Genomic DNA, 20,711 nt, shown 5'->3' on the forward strand with positions numbered 1-20,711 from the left:
GGGGGAGGAAGGGAAAGGAGAATGTTAGCCGCTTTGAGACTCCTTCGGGTAGTGTCTGAATAAGAATAAGAATAAGAATAAGAAGAATATCTTTATTGTCATTGCCCCCTTCGGGGACAACGAAATTACTTGACTGCTCCATAAAAACACTAATTAAACAATACAATATAATACAGCAAGGGAGATTCGATGACTTTCAAAGTCCAGGCTTCCCATTCAGGGCCGAGATCGCTCTGGAGAAGAAGCTGTTCTTAAGACGGCTCGTTCTTGTCTTCACCGTCCTGTATCTCCGTCCCGACGGCAAGAGCTCGAAGAGACAGTGACCAGGATGCGATGGATCTTTGACTATGTCCAGTGCCTTCCGATGGCACCTTGTGGCATAAATCTGCTCTAAGGTGGAGAGTGGGCAGCCAACAATGCTCTCTGCTGCCTTAACAACCCTGCACAACCCCATCCTGTCCTGGGTAGTACAGCTTCCGTACCACACACATAAGCCATAAGTGAGCACGCTCTCAATGGCACAGTGATAGAAGGCAAGCAGCAGTGATGAAGCGGGGTATCAAATCCAAACTCTTCTTCAACGGTCATCTCAAACTTTGGTCCACTGCAGCAAAGCCTCTCCTCTTTCGCCAGCCTTCCGCTTTTCCCCGCAGTCTCTCCATTGCTCAAGGTGCAGAATATCAGGGCATTATCCCCTTGCGTGGAAAGCACACAGGGAAGGTTTTTAACAACAACTTCTGCCTGATCCCGCCACCTGAATCTTCTTCTGAACATACTGCAGGGTTAGGTTGCAGGTGTTGTTTGGACGTCCAGCGGCCAGCAGGCTCAGTGGTCAAGGACATTGGTAGCTGGACTCCCAGTCTTCAGAAACTCAGATATATATGTTAATCACTCAATGGCATTTTAAACCTCAGTTACAGTCGCCACCATGGAATGTCTAGACGCCTCTCCCTCTCATTTTTATTACATTTTCTGTTTTACAATTTAGAATACTTATTTAAACATCCTTAAAATATCCGTGGCTTCCCTTCTTCTCTTTCCATGGTTCATTTTGCAGACCACAAATCCCTGCATATTTTACATAAACGAAACCATTCAGTATTCCATTATTGCACCCGTCAAAACTTAATTTACACCGCTGAATTTATCTTAATGCTGCCAACGTTTTCAAGTGTGCACAATTCCCCCCCATACATTCAATAAACATTTCCCAACCTTCTCTAAACGTATGTTCTTCTTGTTCTCTTATTGTGTGTGCTAAGTCTGCAAGCTGCATTCATTCCATCAGCTTAAGTTGCCGTCCTTCTTTGGTTGGGGACATTTTTGCTTTCCCCCTATTTATTTACCTACATAATTCATAGAGCTGCCCCATAGCAGAAGTGCTCTAGGAAGCCATTGGGGTGTAGTGGTTAGAGTGTTAGACAATGACCTGGGGGAATCAGGGTTCGAACCTCCACTCCATCAGGAATCTCACGGGGTGACCTTGCCTGCCTTGATCTACGTCAGGCTTCCTCGACCCTCCAGATGTTTTGAGACTACAATTCCCATCATCCCTGACCAGTGGTCCTGCTAGCTAGGGATCATGGGAGTTGTAGGCCAAAAACATCTGGAGGGCTGAGGTTGAGGAAGCCTCATCTACGTCCTACACCCTGTCTAAACATGCTGGCTCTTTTTTTAATTGGGTTTCTGGTTTTGTTTTGATTTTATGTGTTTTATATTTTATGTGAACCGCCCTGAGACCTTTGGGTATAGGGTGGTATACAAATTAAATAAATAAAAAGAATAATAATTGTTTCTCCACACCCCGGCCCAACTCCCTGCAGATCATTCTCGCCGTAGTTTGGTCCACCTAAGCTTAGAGTGGCTGTAGCAGAAGGGAATAGCCCCTGTTTCCCCGAGTCTGAATGTCCGTCATCTCCAGGCGGAGCAGAGGAAGACCACGGTCTTTAACCTGGGGGGGGGTGTCCCCCCAGGTGTGGGCAAGACTACAACACCCATCATCCACAGTCAGCTTCGCCGAGGATGATGGGCTTTGTATTCCGCCCGCTTCTGGAGACCCTTCAGGTTGAAGAAGGCTGGTGAGCAGGACAGATCCGGCGGTCTGACTCGGTGTAAAGCGACTTGCGGTTCAGATCGGCTCTTTTATGGCCCACGGGGGCTAGAACGTTGCTTTGCTTCTGGGCAAAGGCTGGACGCCCACGATAGCTTGCCAGCTTCCTGTGTTTCACCTCCCACCTGTTAGGCTGCTCCTGAAACATTCCTACAAGCACTCAGTGAGGCTACTCGAGGGTAAGCAGGGTAGATCCGACATCCCAGAGCCAGGCCAGTTGGACAGGAATACCCGGTAAAATGGGTGTGTTCGGGAATGAGGTTTTTTTTATTTTTATTGTTCCTCTTCTGATTTTCCACATTCCTAGGGTGGTTTTTTATCTTATGAAACGATGCCTTCTGATTCCTTTGTACCTGGGCAAAGTCCCCTTGTTTTTTAACCTCCTGTTCCTGGGGACTTGCCCAGACAACAACGGCCCGTGTGTGTGTGTGTGTGTGTGTGTGTGAGAGAGAGAGAGAGAGAGAGAGAGAGACATCTAGCACAACACAACTAGGAGGGTGGTGATCCGGAAGCTTGCGATAACACGCCAAGCAATTTATATTTATACCCTGCCTTTCAGGACTCTAGGCAGTACAGATTAAAATGACGTAGGCAAAATACCCGAAGCTAAAAACGGATGGAAGGCAATGGTTAAAAAGAGCAAATTAAGCTCTTAACTAGAATTAAAACAATTTAAATAAACCCAACTACATTAAAATGCAGATAATAAAAAGACCTTCTTTCCTGAAGAAGGAAAAAAGTAGTAGTCTTGTTGGAATAGAACAAGAAGGGCTAGCAAGGAAGGAGCCAGCTTTGCTTCTCTACGAAGGCAATTCCCAAGTTCAGATAGGCAAACTAACTTGTCGGTCTTATGGGGAAACCCATTATCAAGCATCTCAACCTGCCAAAACCTCTAAGTTTCCACTAAAGGCAGCAAGGGTTCTGTCCCACCTTACAAGGTGGCGCTGTGGTCTGAACCACTGAACCTCTTGGGCTTGCCGATCAGAAGGTCAGCGGTTCAAATCCCCGTGATGGAGTGAGCTCCCATTGCTCCGTCCCAGCTCCTGCCAGCCTAGCAGTTCGAAAGCACACCAGCGCGAGTAGATAAATAGGTACTGCTGCGGCGGGAAGGTAAACAGCGTTTCTGTGCGCTCTGGTTTCCATCACGGTGTCCCGTTGCGCCAGAAGCGGTTTTGTCCTGCTGGCCACATGGCCCTTTAAGCCATCGGTAGGCAAACTAAGGCCCGGGTGATGGATCCGGCCCAGTCGCCTTCTCAGTCCGACCCACGGAGGGTCCGGGAATCAGCATGTTTTTACATGAGTAGAATGTGTCCTTTTATTTAAAAGGCATCTCTGGGTTATTTGTGGGGCCTGCCTGGTGTTTTTACGTGAGTAGAATGTGTGCTTTTATTTAAAATGCATTTCTGGGTTATTTGTGGGGCATAGGAATTCATTTTGTTTTGTTTTTTAAAATACTGTAGTAGTAGTAGTATTAGTAGTGATAATCATCATCATCATCAACATGATCATCTTCATAAATTTTTACCCCACCCATCTGGCTGGGTCTCCCCGGCCACTCTGGGCAGCTCCCAACAGAATAAAAAAGTGATAAAACATCAAACATTAAAAACTTCCCTAAACAGGGCTGCCTTCAGATGTCTTCTAAAAGTCAGGTAGTTGTTTATTTCCTTGACATCTGATGGGAGGGCGTTCCACAGGGTGGGCGCCACTACCAAGAAGGCCCTTGTCTGGGAACTGGGCAGGAAATGGCACCTGGGAAGATTTTTTCTGAATCGGCAAAATGTATGTATGTCAAGTAGGGCAATTAAAAAAAATAATCAAAGCCCCCCCCCCCATTTTTTGGGGTGGATGGAAGAGATATCTCCCCCCCCAAAAAAAGCTTAACAACTTTGATCTATTTATCACTTTTGGGAATACGTCAACTCGAGGAATTCCTGCGGCAATAAAACCAATGGCACATTTTGGAAAGCTCAGATTGGACAGGGGACCTCATGTTGAGATTTCCTGCATTGCAGGGGGTTGGACTAGATGGCCCTCGGGGGACCCTCCCAAGTCCCAGCAAGAATCAGGATGTGGCTGTGCTTCAGTGGTGGATCCTGCGCTTTGCAGGCTGGAGTCTGGCAGCTTCATTCGCAAGCACCTTACGTCAAAGAAGTTCTCTGTTGTGGTGTGTGAAGGTCTCTGGATTAGTGTTTTGAAAGAGAGGGGTGTGCATGTGTAATTCGGAAAGCTGCTCCTTCTCTCTCTCTCTCTCTCTCTCTCTCTCTCTCTCTGTGTGTGTGTGTGTGTGTGTGTGTGTGTCTTGGGAGGCTTGTCGCTGCTGGCTTTTTGCATCTTCATTTCAGGTCTTGTGATTGATGTGGAAATCGTTCAGCTTGGTTGCGTGCTATTCAGTACTTCCTTTGTTATTTACAGCTGATTTGGCCACGCTGCTGCTGTGCTCTTTTTCATGTTGCAAGATGCCTTGAGGATGGTTTGAAACTCTGGAAAGGTGGCATGCAAATGAAATCGCTGTATTTTTCACTCTATAAGACGCACCAGACCACAATACGCACCTAGTTTTTGGAGAAGGAAAAAAAATAAATTCTGAATCTCAGAAGCCAGAACAGCAAGAAGGATCTCTGCGCAGTGAAAGCAGCAATCCCTCTTGCTGTTCTGGCTTCTGGGATAGCTGCGCAGCCTGCATTCGCTCCATAAGACGCACACACATTTCCCCTTACGAGAGAAAAAGTGAGTCTTATAGAGCAAAAAATATGGTACATCTCTCCATGTGTGTACAAACACACACCAGACTTCAGGTTCGTGAATTCCCTCCCTCTCCCCTTAAATTAAAAAAGGTAAAGGGACCCCTCACCATTAGGTCCAGTTGTGACCGACTCTGGGGTTGCGGTGCTCATCTCGCTTTATTGGCCGAGGGAGCCGGCGTACAGCTTCTGGGTCATGTGGCCAGCAGGACTGAGCCGCTTCTGGCGAACCAGAGCACGGAAATGCCATTTACCTTCCCACCGGAGCGGTACCTATTGATCTACTTGCACTGGTGTGCTTTCGAACTGCTAGGTGGGCAGGAGCAGGGACTGAGCAACAGGAGCTCACCCCGTCATTGCGGGGATTCGAACCGCCGACCTTCTGATCGGCAAGTCCTAGGCTCTGTGGTTTAACCCACAGCGCCACCCGTGTCCCTGGGCAACTATTTAGGGAGACCCTAAAATGGCAGGTTGGGGGAGGGCGGAGACGAGCTGCCTTGAGCGTGTACTGCCTTGAGCTTCCTGCAGCCAATCAGAATCTGTGCTTTGGTTTCCGAATGTTTTGGAAGTCGAACGGCCTTCCGGAACGGACTCTGTTCGACTTACGATGTACCACTGTATAAAGCAGGCATAGGCAAACTCGGCCCTCCAGATGTTTTGGGACTACAACTCCCATCATCCCTAGCTAACAGGACCAGTGGTCAGGGATGATGGGAGCTGTAGTCCCAAAACATCTGGAGGGCCGATTTTGCCTATGCCTGTTATAAAGGTTATTCACAAACCCGTAAGTGAACACAGGAAAGTTACCTTATACTGAGTCAGACCGAACTGGCAGAAGCTCTCCAGCCTTGCCTGGAAAGGTCCCCCCCCCCTTTCTTAATTTTTCATTTAGAAGATTGATAGTCTTTTAAAACAAAACCTCTGGATTTAACCTGAGCCTCCGTGTTCCCCTTTAGAAACGAGAGCGCAAGATTCATAACGAAACTTTTTTTTTTTTACAATCAACTTTTATTGAAAGTTTTCCACGTGAGATACAGTAAAAGCCACACTGATCTAAGAAAGGGAAACAGAAAGAAAGAGGAGGAAAGGAAGAGAATAAAGAAAAGAAAGGAAAAAAGAGGAAAAGGAAATGACAAAGTCCTCTATCAAAACTCAAGTTCTGATTTAAACAGGAGGTGGCCCTTATACAGAGTCGAATCGTTGGTCCATCTAGCCTATACTGGTTTGCAGCGGCTCTCCAGTGTGGTGTAGTGGTTAAGAGCAGTAGATTCGTAATCTGGTGAACCGGGTTTGCTTCCCCGCTCCTCCACCTGCAGCTGCTGGGTGACCTTGGGCCAGTCACACTTCTCTGAAGTCTCTCAGCCCCACTCACCTCACAGAGTGTTTGTTGTGGGGCAGGAAGGGAAAGGAGAATGTTAGCCGCTTTGAGACCCCTTCGGGTAGTGATAAAGCGGGATATCAAATCCAAATGCTGCTTCTTTTTCTTCTTCTCCTCCTCCTCCAAGTTTTAAGGCAGGGAATTGTTCGGTTGCCAACCTGTTCGGTCGCAATTCAAAAAAGCGCACTTGGGGGATTTGTAGACCTGCAGATGCCACCGGGGACGGAACCTGGCTCCTTCTACATGCCAAGCTGGTCCTCTGCCCCACAGGAAGCTGGCACGCGGCGAGGAACAACCAGAACATCCGGCGTTTAACTGGCGGCGCTTCTTTCTTAGTTGCTGTTTAGTTTTCTTTTTAAACCCGTGCCTCTTCTAATTGCAAGCCGAGGGCAGCTTCTGACCTGTGCAAACAGCAGGCCCCGATCCTTCTCTTGACATCCATTTCTTTTGCAAATACAGAGCCTCCTACGCTCCCATCTAATTCTATCGGCCGGATATTGCTGCTATTTATTAAATTTATATACCGCTCTCCATCTGTAGGTCTCAGGGTGGTTCACAACATTTAGGGTGGGGGTATCTGGGTGGCACTGTGGTTTAAACCACAGATCCTAGGACTTGCCGATCAGAAGGTCAGTGGTTCAAATCCCCGCGACGGGGTGAGCTCCCATTGCTCAGTCCCTGCTCCTGCCAACCTAGCAGTTCGAAAGCACGCCAAAGTGCAAGTAGATAAATAGGTACCGCTCCGGTGGGAAGGTCAACGGTGTTTCCGTGCGCCGCTCTGGTTCGCCAGAAGCGGCTTAGTCCTGATGGCCACATGACCCGGAAGCTGTACGCCGGCTCCCTCGGCCAGTAAAGCGAGATGAGCGCCGCAACCCCAGAGTCGGCCATGACTGGACCTAATGGTCAGGGGTCCCTTTACCTTTATCCTGGAATAATTAGCAGATGATAAGTAAAAAACAGTCTCCGAAAACACTATTAACAAAGCAGCGGTCCCACTCGGGAGGTTTTTAAGCAGAGGTTGGGTAGCTGTCAAGGAGTCTTGAGTTGCGGTTCATGCATTGCTGGGGGTTGGTCTAGATGAGCTCTGGCAATCCCTCCCAACGCTACGAGTAGTCTGTAATTCACTGTTCTGGTGGGTGCCAGGGTGGCACAGCTGTATTTCACGATCCTCTCTCTCTCTCTCTCTCTCTCCAGGATTCTACGTTCCCCACCGATCTCTCCAGCAACTCCCTCTTCTCCTCCCCGGCCGACTCCCTCTCGGACATCGCCGACGCTCAGGAATTCCTCCCCGCCGACAGCCTCAGCCGCGTGCCGACGATATGGGACATCACCCCGCAGCAGACCCAAATAGAGGTCTGTCCCTGGCCTTCCCACCCTTCGCTCTGTCGCAACGCCTTCCCGTAAACTTCACACAACCTCCTGCAGTAATTGGCAGCGGTGCTCTTAACTTCCTTTCCACCATTGCCCCGTCTGGTGAAACCAGGCGCTTTCAGACTTGCCCGTACGAGCGGCACCGATGGTTGGGCCAATTAACCAGCCCCGGCTGATAGGAACCAAACCCGCAGCTACCTGCGGGCTCGACACCGCTGGGCTTTGAAACGCACAAAACTTCCCCCGCTTTTCTCTCCAGCTTCCTGTTGGTAATTGTGACTCAGGCTTCCAGTAATGGAAGAGGCTTTTAAAAAAAAAGAGAGAGAGAGAAAGGAAGAAAGAAAGAAAGCCACCCTTTTAAAAAAAGGGAAATAATTGCAGTGTGTTTGTGTCTGCCTGATCTTCCCATATTTCACTTCTGCTTCAAGAATGCCTCGCAAACCTCTCTTGTCTCAAAGCCGTTTTATAGCCATTTGGCTTCTGCAAAGTCTAAGGAAAAGGCACTTCGGTCTGGAATCTCTGTAGTTGTTATGGGTGTGTTTGTGTGTCTAGGGAGGGCTTGGGAGATGAAAATTCCCCGGTTGACATTGATTACCCAAAGCCAAGGGTGAAGGAGCACAGTTAGGTCGGTCACATCGTCGCGGACTAGAAACCAGATAGATGCACAATCTCTCTCTTTAAGACGCAATTACTACTTGGCCCAGAAATGATGGGAGTTGTAATAATAATAATAATATTAATATTAATAATAATATTAATAATTTATTATTTATACCCCTCCCATCTGGCTGGGCTTCCCCAGCCACTCTGGGCGGCTTCCAAAAAAAATATTAAAATACTGTACTACATCAAACATTAAAAGCCTCCCTAAACAGGGCTGCCTTCAGATGTCTTCTAAAAGTCAGATAGTTGTTTTTCTCTTTGACATCTGGTGGGAGGGCATTCCACAGGGCAGGTGCCACTACCGAGAAGGCCCTCTGCCTGGTTCCCTGTAACTTGGCTTCTCGCAGCGAGGGAACCGCCAGAAGGCCCTCAGCACACTCCTCTGTTGTCCCCTGAGACGGACGAATGTTGACTGGCATCTCCATTTGGCCGGCCCCTCCAGCTTCCTTAAGCAGGTCAGCGGAAGAGATCATTTCTTGCATTCATCTGCCACAACAACAGCAAAAATCTTTCAATATAGGACAACGAAAAAGAGAAGCGCTATCGCTATTGCATCCCCAACAGTCAGGTACCTTAGATAGCCTTTTTTAAAACCAACGTAATGGGGTCCAGTGTATTCTAAATATTATTTTTTGTTGCACGAGCCTCAATTTAAGGTCCGGGGACACCCTCGTAATAGCAGCGAAAACAGCTTCCCAAGCCTTGTATTTTTATTCTTCTCCTGTCTTTCCCCTTTCCTCCTCAGCGATTGCCTCCAGATTTGGAAGGCTTAGAAGGGCTACAGGGCATTGACAGTCACCTCGCAGCCGCTCCTCAAGATACCTCTCTTCTTTCCACCGTTCAGGTGAGGGGCAGTTTTCTGCAGGGTCTCGGAGACCCATTTCAAGCCACTGTTGTCTTTTCCAGAACCGATGAATGCCATAATAGACTCCACAGCCTGTTCTGATGCCACATTTTAGAACAGTACCTACACACAGCTGAGCGCATCACTGCCATATATTTGTACCATTCCCATTACTCTGCTTTTATTAATCCCAGTCCTGTGAACTTTGGTAATACTTCCTTGAGCAGGAATCCGTTTAACTTTGCGTTAATCCAGCGGTTCTCAACCTGTGGGTCCGCAGGTGTTGTTGGACTACAACTCCCATCATCCCTGAGCTCTGGCCTTGCTAGCTAGGGATGATGGGAGTTGTAGTCCAACAACATCTGGGGACTCACAGTTTGAGAACCGCCGCGTTGATCTAAAGAAATGCACAACCAACATACCAAAATGAAGATTGTTTCCAGAGGCGAATAACAGGCAGTCATATCTCATTTACGACCATTGTTTTATACACACAAAAGATGAATAAAGCAGTAAAAAAAACCCTCCAAAAGCCTCTGTCCAGTAAGGAGACCTTACAGACATTTATGAAATACTATCCAGAATAGAGGCAGTGAAGCTTGAAGAGGCTGGCTGGCTGATGACCGTTTTAAAAGCTTCCTTTAAATGTGGGGACCACAAAGTGTTACGCAGAACACTAAACATTCATATTGTTCGCCACGAAAGCGGCAATCCTGCACACCTACCTGGGAGTAAGCCCAGTTTAACTTTGGGGCTTACTTCCCAGAAGACAGGCACATGATTGCAGTGTAAGTGACCCACATGCTGATTCCAGCGTATCAAACAAAATAATTTAGAGCAGAGCATGTATACTAACTGGATGCGGGTGGCGCTGTGGGTTAAACCACAGAGCCTAGGACTTGCCGATCAGAAGGTCGGCGGTTCGAATCCCTGCGACGGGGTGAGCTCCTGTTGCTCGGTCCCTGCTCCTGCCAACCTAGCAGTTCGAAAGCACAGCAAAGTGCAAGTAGATAAATAGGTACCGCTCCGGCGGGAAGGTAAACGCCGTTTCCGTGTTCTGCTCTGGTTCGCCAGAAGCGGCTTAATCCTGCTGGCCACATGACCCAGAAGCTGTACGCCGGCTCCCTCGGCCAGTAAAGCGAGATGAGCGCCGCAACCCCAGAGTCGTCCGCGACTGGACCTAATGGTCAGGGGTCCCTTTACCTTTACCTTTTATGTATACTAACAACCCCAGGTGAAACAGGCCATTCCCCAAATTACTTTGATGATGGGCTTGAAAATGGGAGAGGTTAATAGGCACTCTTATACCCGGCTTGCTTGGAAGTTTGCATGGGTGCCTTTCGTTATTTGCATGTGCTGAGAAAAACAGTGCGAGGTTTTACTGAGCTTTAAAAGTTATTTTCACTCTGCGGAGATCAACAGCAAAACCGTCTGCTTACAAGACACGGCACAAATGGAAAAAGGAGTTGGGTTCAGAGGAGGAGGGGAGGAAAATAAAAAAAGCAAGCTGAGGTGCTTGTCTCTGATTTCAGAGTTGTCGTTTAACAACCATTGATTGATTTGGTTTGTCGTGCTTCGAGGCTGCTTTTCATTCAAATGAATCTCAAAAGCGGCTCACAAACAATGAATAAGGATAACATAGTAAAACAGAATGGCTCAGTCGGTAGAGCGTGAGACTCTGGATCTCAGGGTTGTGAGTTCGAGCCCAGCATTGGGCAAAAGATTCTTGCATTGCAGGGGGTTGGACTAGATGGCCCTCGCGGTCCCTTCCAACTCCATACAGTTCTAGGATTCTATGAAATACAGAATGAATCACATAATATAATTCACGTCACCGATAAAACAATTACAATATATAAAACACTGCGAATGAAACAGGAACTGAGCAATACATTACAGTAGTACCTCGAGTTACATACGCTTCAGGTTACATATGCTTCAGGTTACAGACTCTGCTAACCCAGAAATAGTGCTTCAGGTTAAGAACTTTGCTTCAGGATGAGAACAGAAATCGTGCTCCGGCGGTGCGGCAGTAGCAGGAGGCCCCATTAGCTAAAGTGGTGCTTCAGGTTAAGAACAGTTTCAGGTTAAGAACGGACCTCTGGAACGAATTAAGTACTTAACCAGAGGTACCACTGTACAGCAAAACCCCATGTTACAAGATCGACAGATCAATACGGCATTTATAATCTGCGAAACAGTATTAACAAGATGAACAAAATGGCAACTAAGAAAAACTCAGCTAAGCACCACTAGGTTAATCGGTGACTGCTAGCCGCAATGGAGGCACAGTCGCAGGCAGCAATGCTTTCGAATGCCAGTTGCTGGAAACTGCAGGAGGGGGGAGAGTCATTCTTGGGTTCGAATCCTTCTCACCGGGGTTTTCCATCGCCATGAGAGCAGGATGCCAGGGTTAGATGAGCTCTTCTTAATGTTCCTCCCAGCTTGCATTCCTTGGAAGGTGCCTGCCGAACATGTTTGTGACTCTCCCGTTCCCCCCCCCTTTCCGTTCCAGTCCCAAACTCAGGTAGAGGAGGAGGAAGAAGGGGACGACGACGAAGCGGAGGAGCTGGGCCACGCGGAGACGTATGCTGACTATGTCCCATCCAAATGTAAGAGGGGCATGGGGCCCTTGCCTTGATAAATTGTATTTTAAAAGGGTTTGGTTTCTTTATCCCAGCCAAACAGGCTCCCAGAAGCAGCTCATGTAATATCAGAGTTGTGGCACAGCTAGCATGTTTATTATTATTAATAATTACAGTGGTACCTTGGTTCCCAGGGACGCGGGTGGCGCTGTGGTCTAAACCACTGAGCCTTGGGCTTGCCGATCAGGTCGGTGGTTCAAATCCCCGCCACGGGGTGAGCTCCCGTTGCTCAGTCCCTGCTCCTGCCAACCTAGCAGTTTGAAAGCCCGTCAAAGTGCAAGTAGATAAATAGGTACCACTCTGGCGGGAAGGTAAGCGGCATTTCTGTGCGCTGCTCTGGTTCGCCAGAAGTGGCTTAGTCCTGCTGGCCACATGACCCGGAAGCTGGACGCTGGCTCCCTCGGCCTGTAAAGCGAGGTGAGCGCCGCAACCCCAGAGTCGGTCACGACTGGACCTAGCGGTCAGGGGTCCCTTTACCTTTTTTTACCTTAGCATTATTATTATTATCATTATTATTAATCACCCTCCCTTATGCAAGTTGGGGGAGGCCGTGATTAATTGCAAAAACACAGCGCTGCCACTGTGGGGAGCAGGCAGCAGGGGTGACAAACGTCAAAACAGCTGACAGTCCCCCCCCTTTCACCTTTCCAGCCAAGCTGGGGAAGCAGCACCCCGACCGAGTGGTGGAGACGAGCACCCTCTCCAGCGTCCCCCCTCCGGACGTCACCTACACCCTCTCCCTCCCCGCCTCAACCGCTGACAACGGATTACTCTCTGCACTACAGCTGGAAGCGATTACCTACGCCTGCCAGGTATGCGGGAAGCGATTATTTAGGCCTCCCAGGTATGTGGGAGGCGGTTACTTAACGCCTGCCAGGTTTGCAGGAAGCCATGCCAGAGCTTTTTGAAGTTCCAGTTAGGATTGTAATAGCGACATAGGAAGCTGCGTTCACGATTGTCTGTGCTGACCAACACTGCTTTAGCCTGTTTAGATTTTATAATAATAATAATAATTTATTATTTATACCCCGCCCATCTGGCTGAGTTTCCCCAGCCACTCTGGGCGGCTCCCAATCGAGTGTTAAAAACAGTACAGCATTAAATATTAAAAACTTCCCTAAACAGGGCTGCCTTCAGATGTCTTTTAAAGAGAAGATAGCTGCTTATTTCCTTCACATCTGAAGGGAGGGTATTCCACAGGGTGGGCGCCACCACCGAGAAGGCCCTCTGCCTGGTTCCCTGTAACTTACCTTCTCGCAATGAGGGAACCGCCAGAAGGCCCTCGGTGCTGGACCTCAGTGTCCAGGTAGAACGATGGGGGTGGAGACGCTCCTTCAGGTATACAGGACCAAGGCTGTTTAGGGCTTTCAAGGTCAGCACCAACACTTTGAATTGTGCTCAGAAACGTACTGGAAGCCAATGCAGATCTCTCAGGACCGGTGTTATGTGGTCCCAGCAGCCACTCCCAGTCACCAGTCTAGCTGCCGCATTAAAAAACAACAACAAAAAACGGGCGCCCTTAACTGGTTTTTAATGACGGGCGCTATGGGCCACTCTGCGAGAGGAAGCAACCGACAAATATAAATAAATGAACAGTAGCAGTATTCTGTGCTTTGTGCAGGAATAATTCCTCTGTTTAGAAGAGGCATTCTCTCCTGAGAGCGAGAAATGCCTTTCCTTTGATCAGGAGGATCAGGAACTTGTATCCCACCCAGATACAATTAGAGGAATTTAGAAGAGGCATTCTCTCCTGGGAGCAAGGAGTGCCTCCTTCGACCAGAGACGGGGGAACTTCTATCCCCCCAGATATACCGTATTTTTCACTCTATAAGACACACCAGACCACAAGACGCACCTAGTTTTTGGAGGAGGAAAACAAGAAAAAAAATATTCTGAATCTCAGAAGCCAGAAGAGCAAGAGGGATCGCTGCGCAGTGAAAGCAGCCATCCCTCTTGCTGTTCTGGCTTCTGGGATAGCTGCGTAGCCTGCATTCACTCCATAAGACGCACACACATTTCCCCTGACTTTTTAGGAAGGAAAAAGTGAGTCTTATAGAGCAAAAAATACGGTAATTACAGTGGTGCCCCGCAAGACGAATGCCTTGCGAGACGGAAAACTCGCTAGACGAAAGAGTTTTCCGTTTTGGAGGTGCTTCGCAAAACGAATCTCCTATGGGCTTGCTTCGCAAGACGAAAATGTCTTGCGAGTTCCTGTGGGTTTTTTCCCCTCCCCCCTTTTTCTAAGCCGCTTATCAGCTGATCCGATAAGCCGCTAATAGTGCTAATCCGTCAATGGGCTTGCTTCGCAAGACGAAAGAACCGCTAGACGAAGAGAATCACAGAACGGATTCTTTCCGTCTTGCGAGGCACCACTGTAGAGGAATTTAGGAAAGGAGAGGCATTATCTCCTGAGAGCGAGGAATGCTGCTCCCTCAATCAGGGGCAGGGAAACCAGTGACTGCCTCTGGCTCCACAACTTCTGGAAGGTCGTGCCCTCACCCCTTCAGTATGCCGCCACCCCTCCCCTCCTAACCTGCCCCCCCTTCTTTCCGTTTCCCGGACTTGCAGCAACACGAAGTCCTGCTCCCCAACGGGCAGAGAGCCGGCTTCCTCATCGGGGATGGCGCCGGCGTCGGGAAAGGCCGGACGGTCGCAGGGATCATCTTCGAAAACTACCTGAAGGGGAGGAAAAAGTCCCTGTGGTGAGTGTGCGTTCAGCCGGTTTTGAAGGTTCGGGCATTCGGCCGGGTTCTCTCTGGAGGCTGGATGAGGCCATTGCGCTTGCAGGAATTGCATCGTGATGTTTATCTTCTGAGCAGCCATTTTGGTGGGGTTTTTTTTGGGGGGGGAGGGAGAACATCTTAATATGCGGTATCTTAATATGTCAAGAGACGGAACAGTCCCTTTTCTCATCACCATATTATTCCTCCCAACAAGGCTCGCATTGTATTAAGCAGATGGTGGGAACCTTTTTAGTTTACTTACAGCATTTCTCTACCACCTTTTTTTGTTCCAAGTAGCTCAATGTGTCATACGTGGTTCTGCTCCTCCACATTTCATCCTCACGACAACCCTGCGAGGGAGGGGTTCAAACCCTGGTCTCCCCAGGTCATCGTCTTAATAAATAATAATAATAGTAATAATAATAATAATAATAATAATAATAATAATAATAATAATAATAATAATAATTTATTTGTAGCCCGCCCATCTGGCTGGCTTTCCCCAGCCACTCTGGGTGGCTCCCAACAGAATATATTAAAAACACGATAAAACATCAAACATTAAAAACTTCCTTAAACCGGGCTGCCTTCAGATGTCTTCTACAAGTCAGGTAGTTGTTTATTTCCATGACATCTGACGGGAGGGCGATCCACAGGGCGGGCGCCACCACCGAGAAGGCCCTCTGCCTGGTTCCCTGTAACCTCACTTCTTGCAGGGAGGGAGCCGCCAGAAGGCCCTCGGAGCTGGACCTCTGTGTCTGGGCTGAACGATGGGGGTGGAGACGCTCCTTCAGGTCTACTGGGCTGTTTAGGGCTTTCAAGGTCAGCACCAACACTTTGAATTGTGCTCGGAAAACTACTTAACACTGTTACACCACAGAGGTGCTCTCTCTCTCTTGGTGAAAACAAGGCACACAAATGTATATTACAGAGGGGGAATTGTCAGTGTATTGTAGTGTTCAGAGTAATAATAATAATAATAATAATTTATTATTTATACCCCGCCCATCTGGCTGGGCCTCCCCAGCCACTCTGGGCGGCTTCCATAAAAACCAAAAATACAATAAAATATCACACGTTAAAAACTTCCCTGAACAGGGCTGCCTTAAGATGTCTCCTGAATATCAGGTAGTTGTTTATCGCCTTGACATCTGCTGGAAGGGCGTTCCACAGGGCGGGCGCCACTACCGAGTACCGGACTACCCCCCGCGAAAGACCAGGGTTCAAATCGCCCACTTGGCCATGAAGCTCACTGGGTGAGGCAAGCCCGTCCCTGTCTCCCAGCCTAGCCAGCTTCGCAGGGTTGTTGTGCGGATAAAAAGGGGGGAAGGGCTGTGTTTTCTTCTGGGCAGCCTCTCAGGGGCCAGAGACGAAAGCGAGCGGGGTTTTTACCTTAGTACCGCCTCTGCGCTGATCCGCAGATCCTCCCAGGTCTTTACGCTCCCCGCTCTCGTTTGTCAGGTTCAGCGCCTCGAACGATCTCAAGTACGATGCTGAGAGGGACCTGAAGGATATCGACGCCCCTGACATTCCTGTGCATGCTTTAAACAAGGTACAGAGCCATCTTTCTCTCTCAATAGTTTTTATTAGATTTTACGCATTCCTTGACACTCAGCATCACAAGTAATAAAAGTCGCACAAGGTTCTTCCGAATCTCAAGACTTCCCTCGTCCCCTCTGTGGCTTTTTTAGGTAAATTTTCCAACTGTATAAGTCCATCTAATTTGCAATACGGGACGCGGGTGGCGCTGTGGGTTAAACCACAGAGCCTAGGACTTGTTGATCAGAAGGTTGAGGGTTTGAATCCCCACAACGGGGTGAGCTCCCGTTGCTCGGTTCCTGCTCCTGCCCACCTAGCAGTTCGAAAGCATGTCAAGTGCAAGTAGATAAATAGGTACCGCTCCGGCGGGAAGGCAAACGGCGTTTCCGTGCGCTGCTCTGGTTCGCCAGAAGCGGCTCAGTCCTGCTGGCCACATGACCCGGAAGCTGTACGCCGGCTCCCTCGGCCAATAAAACGAGATGAGCGCCGCAACCCCAGAGTCAGTCACGACTGGACCTAATGGTCAGGGGTCCCTTTATCTTTACCTTTTTAATTTGCAATCCTCCCCTGTATCTAAAATCTATGTATCATTGCAAGAGTTAATTTGAAAGCTGCCAAAGAGTTCAAGTGTTTGCAGAAGCATTGTCCCTATTGCATCTCCCAACAGTTACATACCTTTATAGATGCAATTATATGCAAGTTGTTCATAATCTTGCAAGCTTGTATAAGCCTTCAATCCAGTCGGAGAAGGGAGGTGCATTTTTATTTTTATACCCTCTCTTGCCGAAATGCTGCCAAGCCAGAGATCCTGTCAGTTCCACACACACCCTTCAATCCGGCTGCTTAGTTTCCTCTCTCTTCCCCCCTCTTTTTTTAATTTTTTATTTATTCAAAATTAAAACAAGACGTATTATCCAAAAACATATCATCCTTGTTTCCCCCCCCATTTTTCCTCCCTCCCCCCCTCCCACACAAAACCCACCCCTACCCCCCAACTTCCCTCAGTTCCAATCTTTGGTTTCTCTAAGAATGCTGTTTTCTGCATGTTACAAAGTTGTATAGATCCTCAAACGATTTAGCTGATTATTATCAATAAAAAGTTTGTGAATGTTTATTTAAAACCTTCCAAGGGGTCCAGTTCACTTTGTTGTGTCTTCAGATACTTTGTGAAAGGTTCCCATTCATCTTTAAAGTCACAGTTATCCTTGTCCCGTAGCTTATATGATCTTTTCCCCCTCCTGACTGTAGATTAAGTACGGAGACACAGCTACCTCGGAAGGAGTCTTATTTGCCACTTACTCGGCCCTCATCGGCGAAAGCCAAGCCGGTGGCCAGCACAGGACCCGCTTGAAGCAGATTCTGGATTGGTGCAAGGAAGATTTCGATGGTGTTGTATCCTAAGAGAAATGAACTGAGCTCTTTGTGCACGCATGTCTTTCCGATGGTGCAACGCTCCGTGCCTCTCTTTTTCGCTCCGAAGAGCCTTCCTTTGCATATTTCCCTGCAGCCGGGCGGGTGGGGGGGGGCGCTTAAAATATCTGCTGCTATTGCTATGAGTCTTGCAATTTTTTTCGCTCCCCCCCCTTTTTCTAAGCCGCTAAGCCGCTAATAGTCTTTTAGCCGCTAGGCCTTTAATAGCCGCTAAACCGCTAATAGCGCTATTCCGCTAAGCCGCTAATAGGGTTGCTTCGCAAGACGGAAAAACCGCTAGACGAAGAGACTCGCGGAACGGATTATTTTCGTCTTGCGAGGCACCACTGTATTGGTTAATTTTTCTTATAGGGCTGTTTCCCATGCTATTTGGTACCATTGGTCCATGCTTACTCCTGACAGGTCTCTCCAGTGTCTGGTTAGGTACAATCAATATCCCATTCTCTGTTCAAGTTTTGGTCCTCCTGATTTCCCCAGTGAATCTGGCCACCTCTGCACCGTCAAGTAGTTTAATCTGCCGGTCCAGCTACCTAATTTGACTAGCTACTCGCATTCCCCCTTCTTTCCTTAACGGGTGCCCGCTTCCAGATTGTGTTTGACGAATGCCACAAAGCCAAAAATGCCAGCTCTACTAAGATGGGCAAAGCAGTATTGGACCTGCAGAACAAGCTGCCTCTCGCAAGGGTGGTTTATGCCAGTGCCACAGGTGAGTTCGGGGCAGCGGTGGGGGAGGGGGGTCTGCTTTGATAACCTATAAGTGTGGGGGCCAGGGTATGCCCATCATGGGTTGGTATCATGAGAGCGTGCCGGTCAGTAATCACCCAGCTCAAAGTCAGAGTTGACTCTCATAGCAAAAACACAACCTGCACAGACTTGGCTGAATGTCACGCCTAATGAGCAGAGCGGCTCCTTCCTTTTGGCGGCTGCTGGATCCCCCCAGGGCAAACATGTCTGTCCTCCAAATAAGGGGGCAGCAAATAATAATATAATAATAACAATTTATTACTTATACCCCGCCCAACTGGCTGGGTTTCCCCAGCCACTCTGGGCAGCTCCCAGCAGAATATTAAAAACACGACAAAACACCAAACATTAAAAACTTCACTAAACAGGGCTGCCTTCAGATGTCTTCTAAAAGTCAGGTAGTGGTTTATTTCCTTAACATGTGGTGGGAGGGTGTTCCACGGGGCGGGTGCCACTACTGAGAAGGCCTTCTGCCTGGTTCCCTGTAACCTCACTTCTCGCAGGGAGGGAACTGCCAGAAGGCCCTTGGAGCTGGATCTCAATGTCTGAGCTGAATGATAGGGGTGGACATACTCCTCCAGGTATACTGGGCCATTTAGGGCTTTCAAGGTCAGCACCAACACTTTGAATTGTGCTTGGAAATGTACTGGGAGCCAGTGTAGGTCTTTCAGGACCGGTGTAATATGGTCTCAGCAGCCGCTCCCAGTCCCCAGTCTAGCTGCCACATTCTGGATTAGTTGTAGTTTCCAGGTCACCTTCAAAGGCAGCCCCACGGAGAGCGCATGGCAGTAGTCCAAGCGGGAGATAACCAGAGCATGGCCCACTCTGGCAAGGCATGAGGGTCTCATCCTGCGTACCAGATGGGGCTGGTAGACAGCCGCCCTGGACACAGAACTGACCTGCGCCTCCATGGACAGCTGTGAGTCCAAAATGACTCCCAGGCTGCGCACCTGGTCCTTCGGAGGCACAGTTACCCCATTCAGGACCAGGGAGTCCCCCACACCTGCCCACCCCCTGTCCCCCAAAAACAGTACTTCTGTCTTGTCAGGATTCAACCTCAAAGTAAACAAGAGTCACAAGATTGCATGGGAGGAGTCAGCAGTGATGCCAAACATGCAAGCAGGAGAAAACGGGTGATTTGCAGAGGAAAGAAGGGGATTCGGTGGAGGGGTATTAGAGGTAGTGATTGGTCAGGTTGCATCAAACTTTTCCTGACCTCTAAGCATCTTGTGCTCTTGACAGGTGCCTCCGAGCCAAAGAACATGATTTACATGAGCCGGCTGGGTATTTGGGGAGAAGGGACCCCTTTCCGATCATTTGACGACTTCCTATCGGCCATCGAGAAGCGGTATGTTTGGGGAAGTTGTGGTGATTTTCCATCTCCTTCGTTTCTTCCCGTCACTGTGAGAATTTCGAATTACACAAGTAAATTCCGGCTTGGGATTCATCCAGCCCAGCCTTTCGCATGATGAATTCTGCATATAAGTTAAATAAGCAGGGAGACAATATACAGCCTTGTCGTACTCCTTTCCCAATTTTGAACCCATCAGTTGTTCCATATCCAGTTCTAACTGTAGCTTCTTGTCCCACACAGAGATTTCTCAGGAGACAGATGAGGTGATCAGGCACTCCCATTTCTTTAAGAACTTGCCATAGTTTGCTGTGGTCGACACAGTCAAAGGCTTTTGCATAGAACTCTCTAGCTTTCTCCACAATTTTTAAACCCAACCTGAACTGCAGACCTGACATATTCCCGACCTCACTTACCAACCAAGTTATTTTGGTTTGTGGTTAGTTTGGCCGAGGACAAACTGTGTTTGGTTCAAGTGAAAATTTATGGAAGGAAGCTTAGATCAACCTTTGTGGTTTCTCAACCTAGGTAGTTATCTCTATAAACCGTGGTTTACATAACCACGGTTTCTGGCTTCCACGTAGCAACAAGTTGCAGTTAGTTGAAACCAGAAAGCACGTAGGAAACTGCCTTCAAATCTTATTTTGCTTCAGGCTGTTTGGGGCTGCGGAGCGTTGTTCTCCAGGAGTAGTATTTCCTAGCTTCTTCCTTTTCCGCTGCACAATTTTTTCAGTGAATTTTGCGAGCATGTGAACACCCTCGCATAGGAAAAGTGGGTTACAAACAATCGGAAGCAAACAAATGTCGCCTTTTGACTCGTGATGGTTTGATGGGCATGGAAAGAGGCGGGCGGGGAGTCCTGTTCCGAAGTTCGGCCGTCTTCCCTCTTCCTCAACAACTGCTTTGGTCTCCCCCGCAGGGGTGTCGGTGCAATGGAGATTGTCGCCATGGACATGAAAGTGAGCGGGATGTACATTGCGCGGCAGCTCAGCTTTTCGGGGGTCACCTTCAGGATAGAGGAAATCCCACTGGACCCAGAGTACAAGCTGGTCTACAACAAGGCAGCTCAGCTGGTAAGCAGGGAGTTTATGCGAGGGTTAAAATTTCTGGAGCCAATCAGAAGCCACGCCTTGGTACCACTGTACTTTTATTTTTCCCCCAAAAAATT

At 48.5% G+C, this 20,711-nt stretch overlaps 1 protein-coding gene and 1 long non-coding RNA gene across 5 annotated transcripts in view; one reads left to right on the forward strand and one right to left on the reverse strand.

Annotated features, from left to right (window-relative positions):
- Positions 1-20,711, reverse strand: part of LOC310697629 — a 305,101-nt gene that overhangs the window by 166,687 nt on the left and 117,703 nt on the right. The window lies entirely within an intron of this gene.
- Positions 1-20,711, forward strand: part of SBNO2 (strawberry notch homolog 2) — a 97,968-nt gene that overhangs the window by 48,144 nt on the left and 29,113 nt on the right. For all 4 annotated transcript variants that reach the window (XM_083483615.1, XM_083483616.1, XM_083483617.1 and 1 more), the window contains 10 exons: positions 7,427-7,585; positions 9,012-9,110; positions 11,626-11,722; positions 12,407-12,567; positions 14,324-14,457; positions 15,940-16,030; positions 17,266-17,409; positions 18,037-18,154; positions 19,435-19,540; positions 20,463-20,616. In XM_083483615.1, the coding sequence (XP_083339741.1) occupies positions 7,427-7,585; positions 9,012-9,110; positions 11,626-11,722; positions 12,407-12,567; positions 14,324-14,457; positions 15,940-16,030; positions 17,266-17,409; positions 18,037-18,154; positions 19,435-19,540; positions 20,463-20,616 (1,263 nt within the window). The remainder of the gene's footprint in view (positions 1-7,426; positions 7,586-9,011; positions 9,111-11,625; positions 11,723-12,406; positions 12,568-14,323; positions 14,458-15,939; positions 16,031-17,265; positions 17,410-18,036; positions 18,155-19,434; positions 19,541-20,462; positions 20,617-20,711) is intronic.

Source organism: Podarcis liolepis, assembly GCF_965112155.1.
Source record: "Podarcis liolepis genome assembly, chromosome: 18".
NCBI lineage: Eukaryota > Metazoa > Chordata > Lepidosauria > Squamata > Lacertidae > Podarcis > Podarcis liolepis.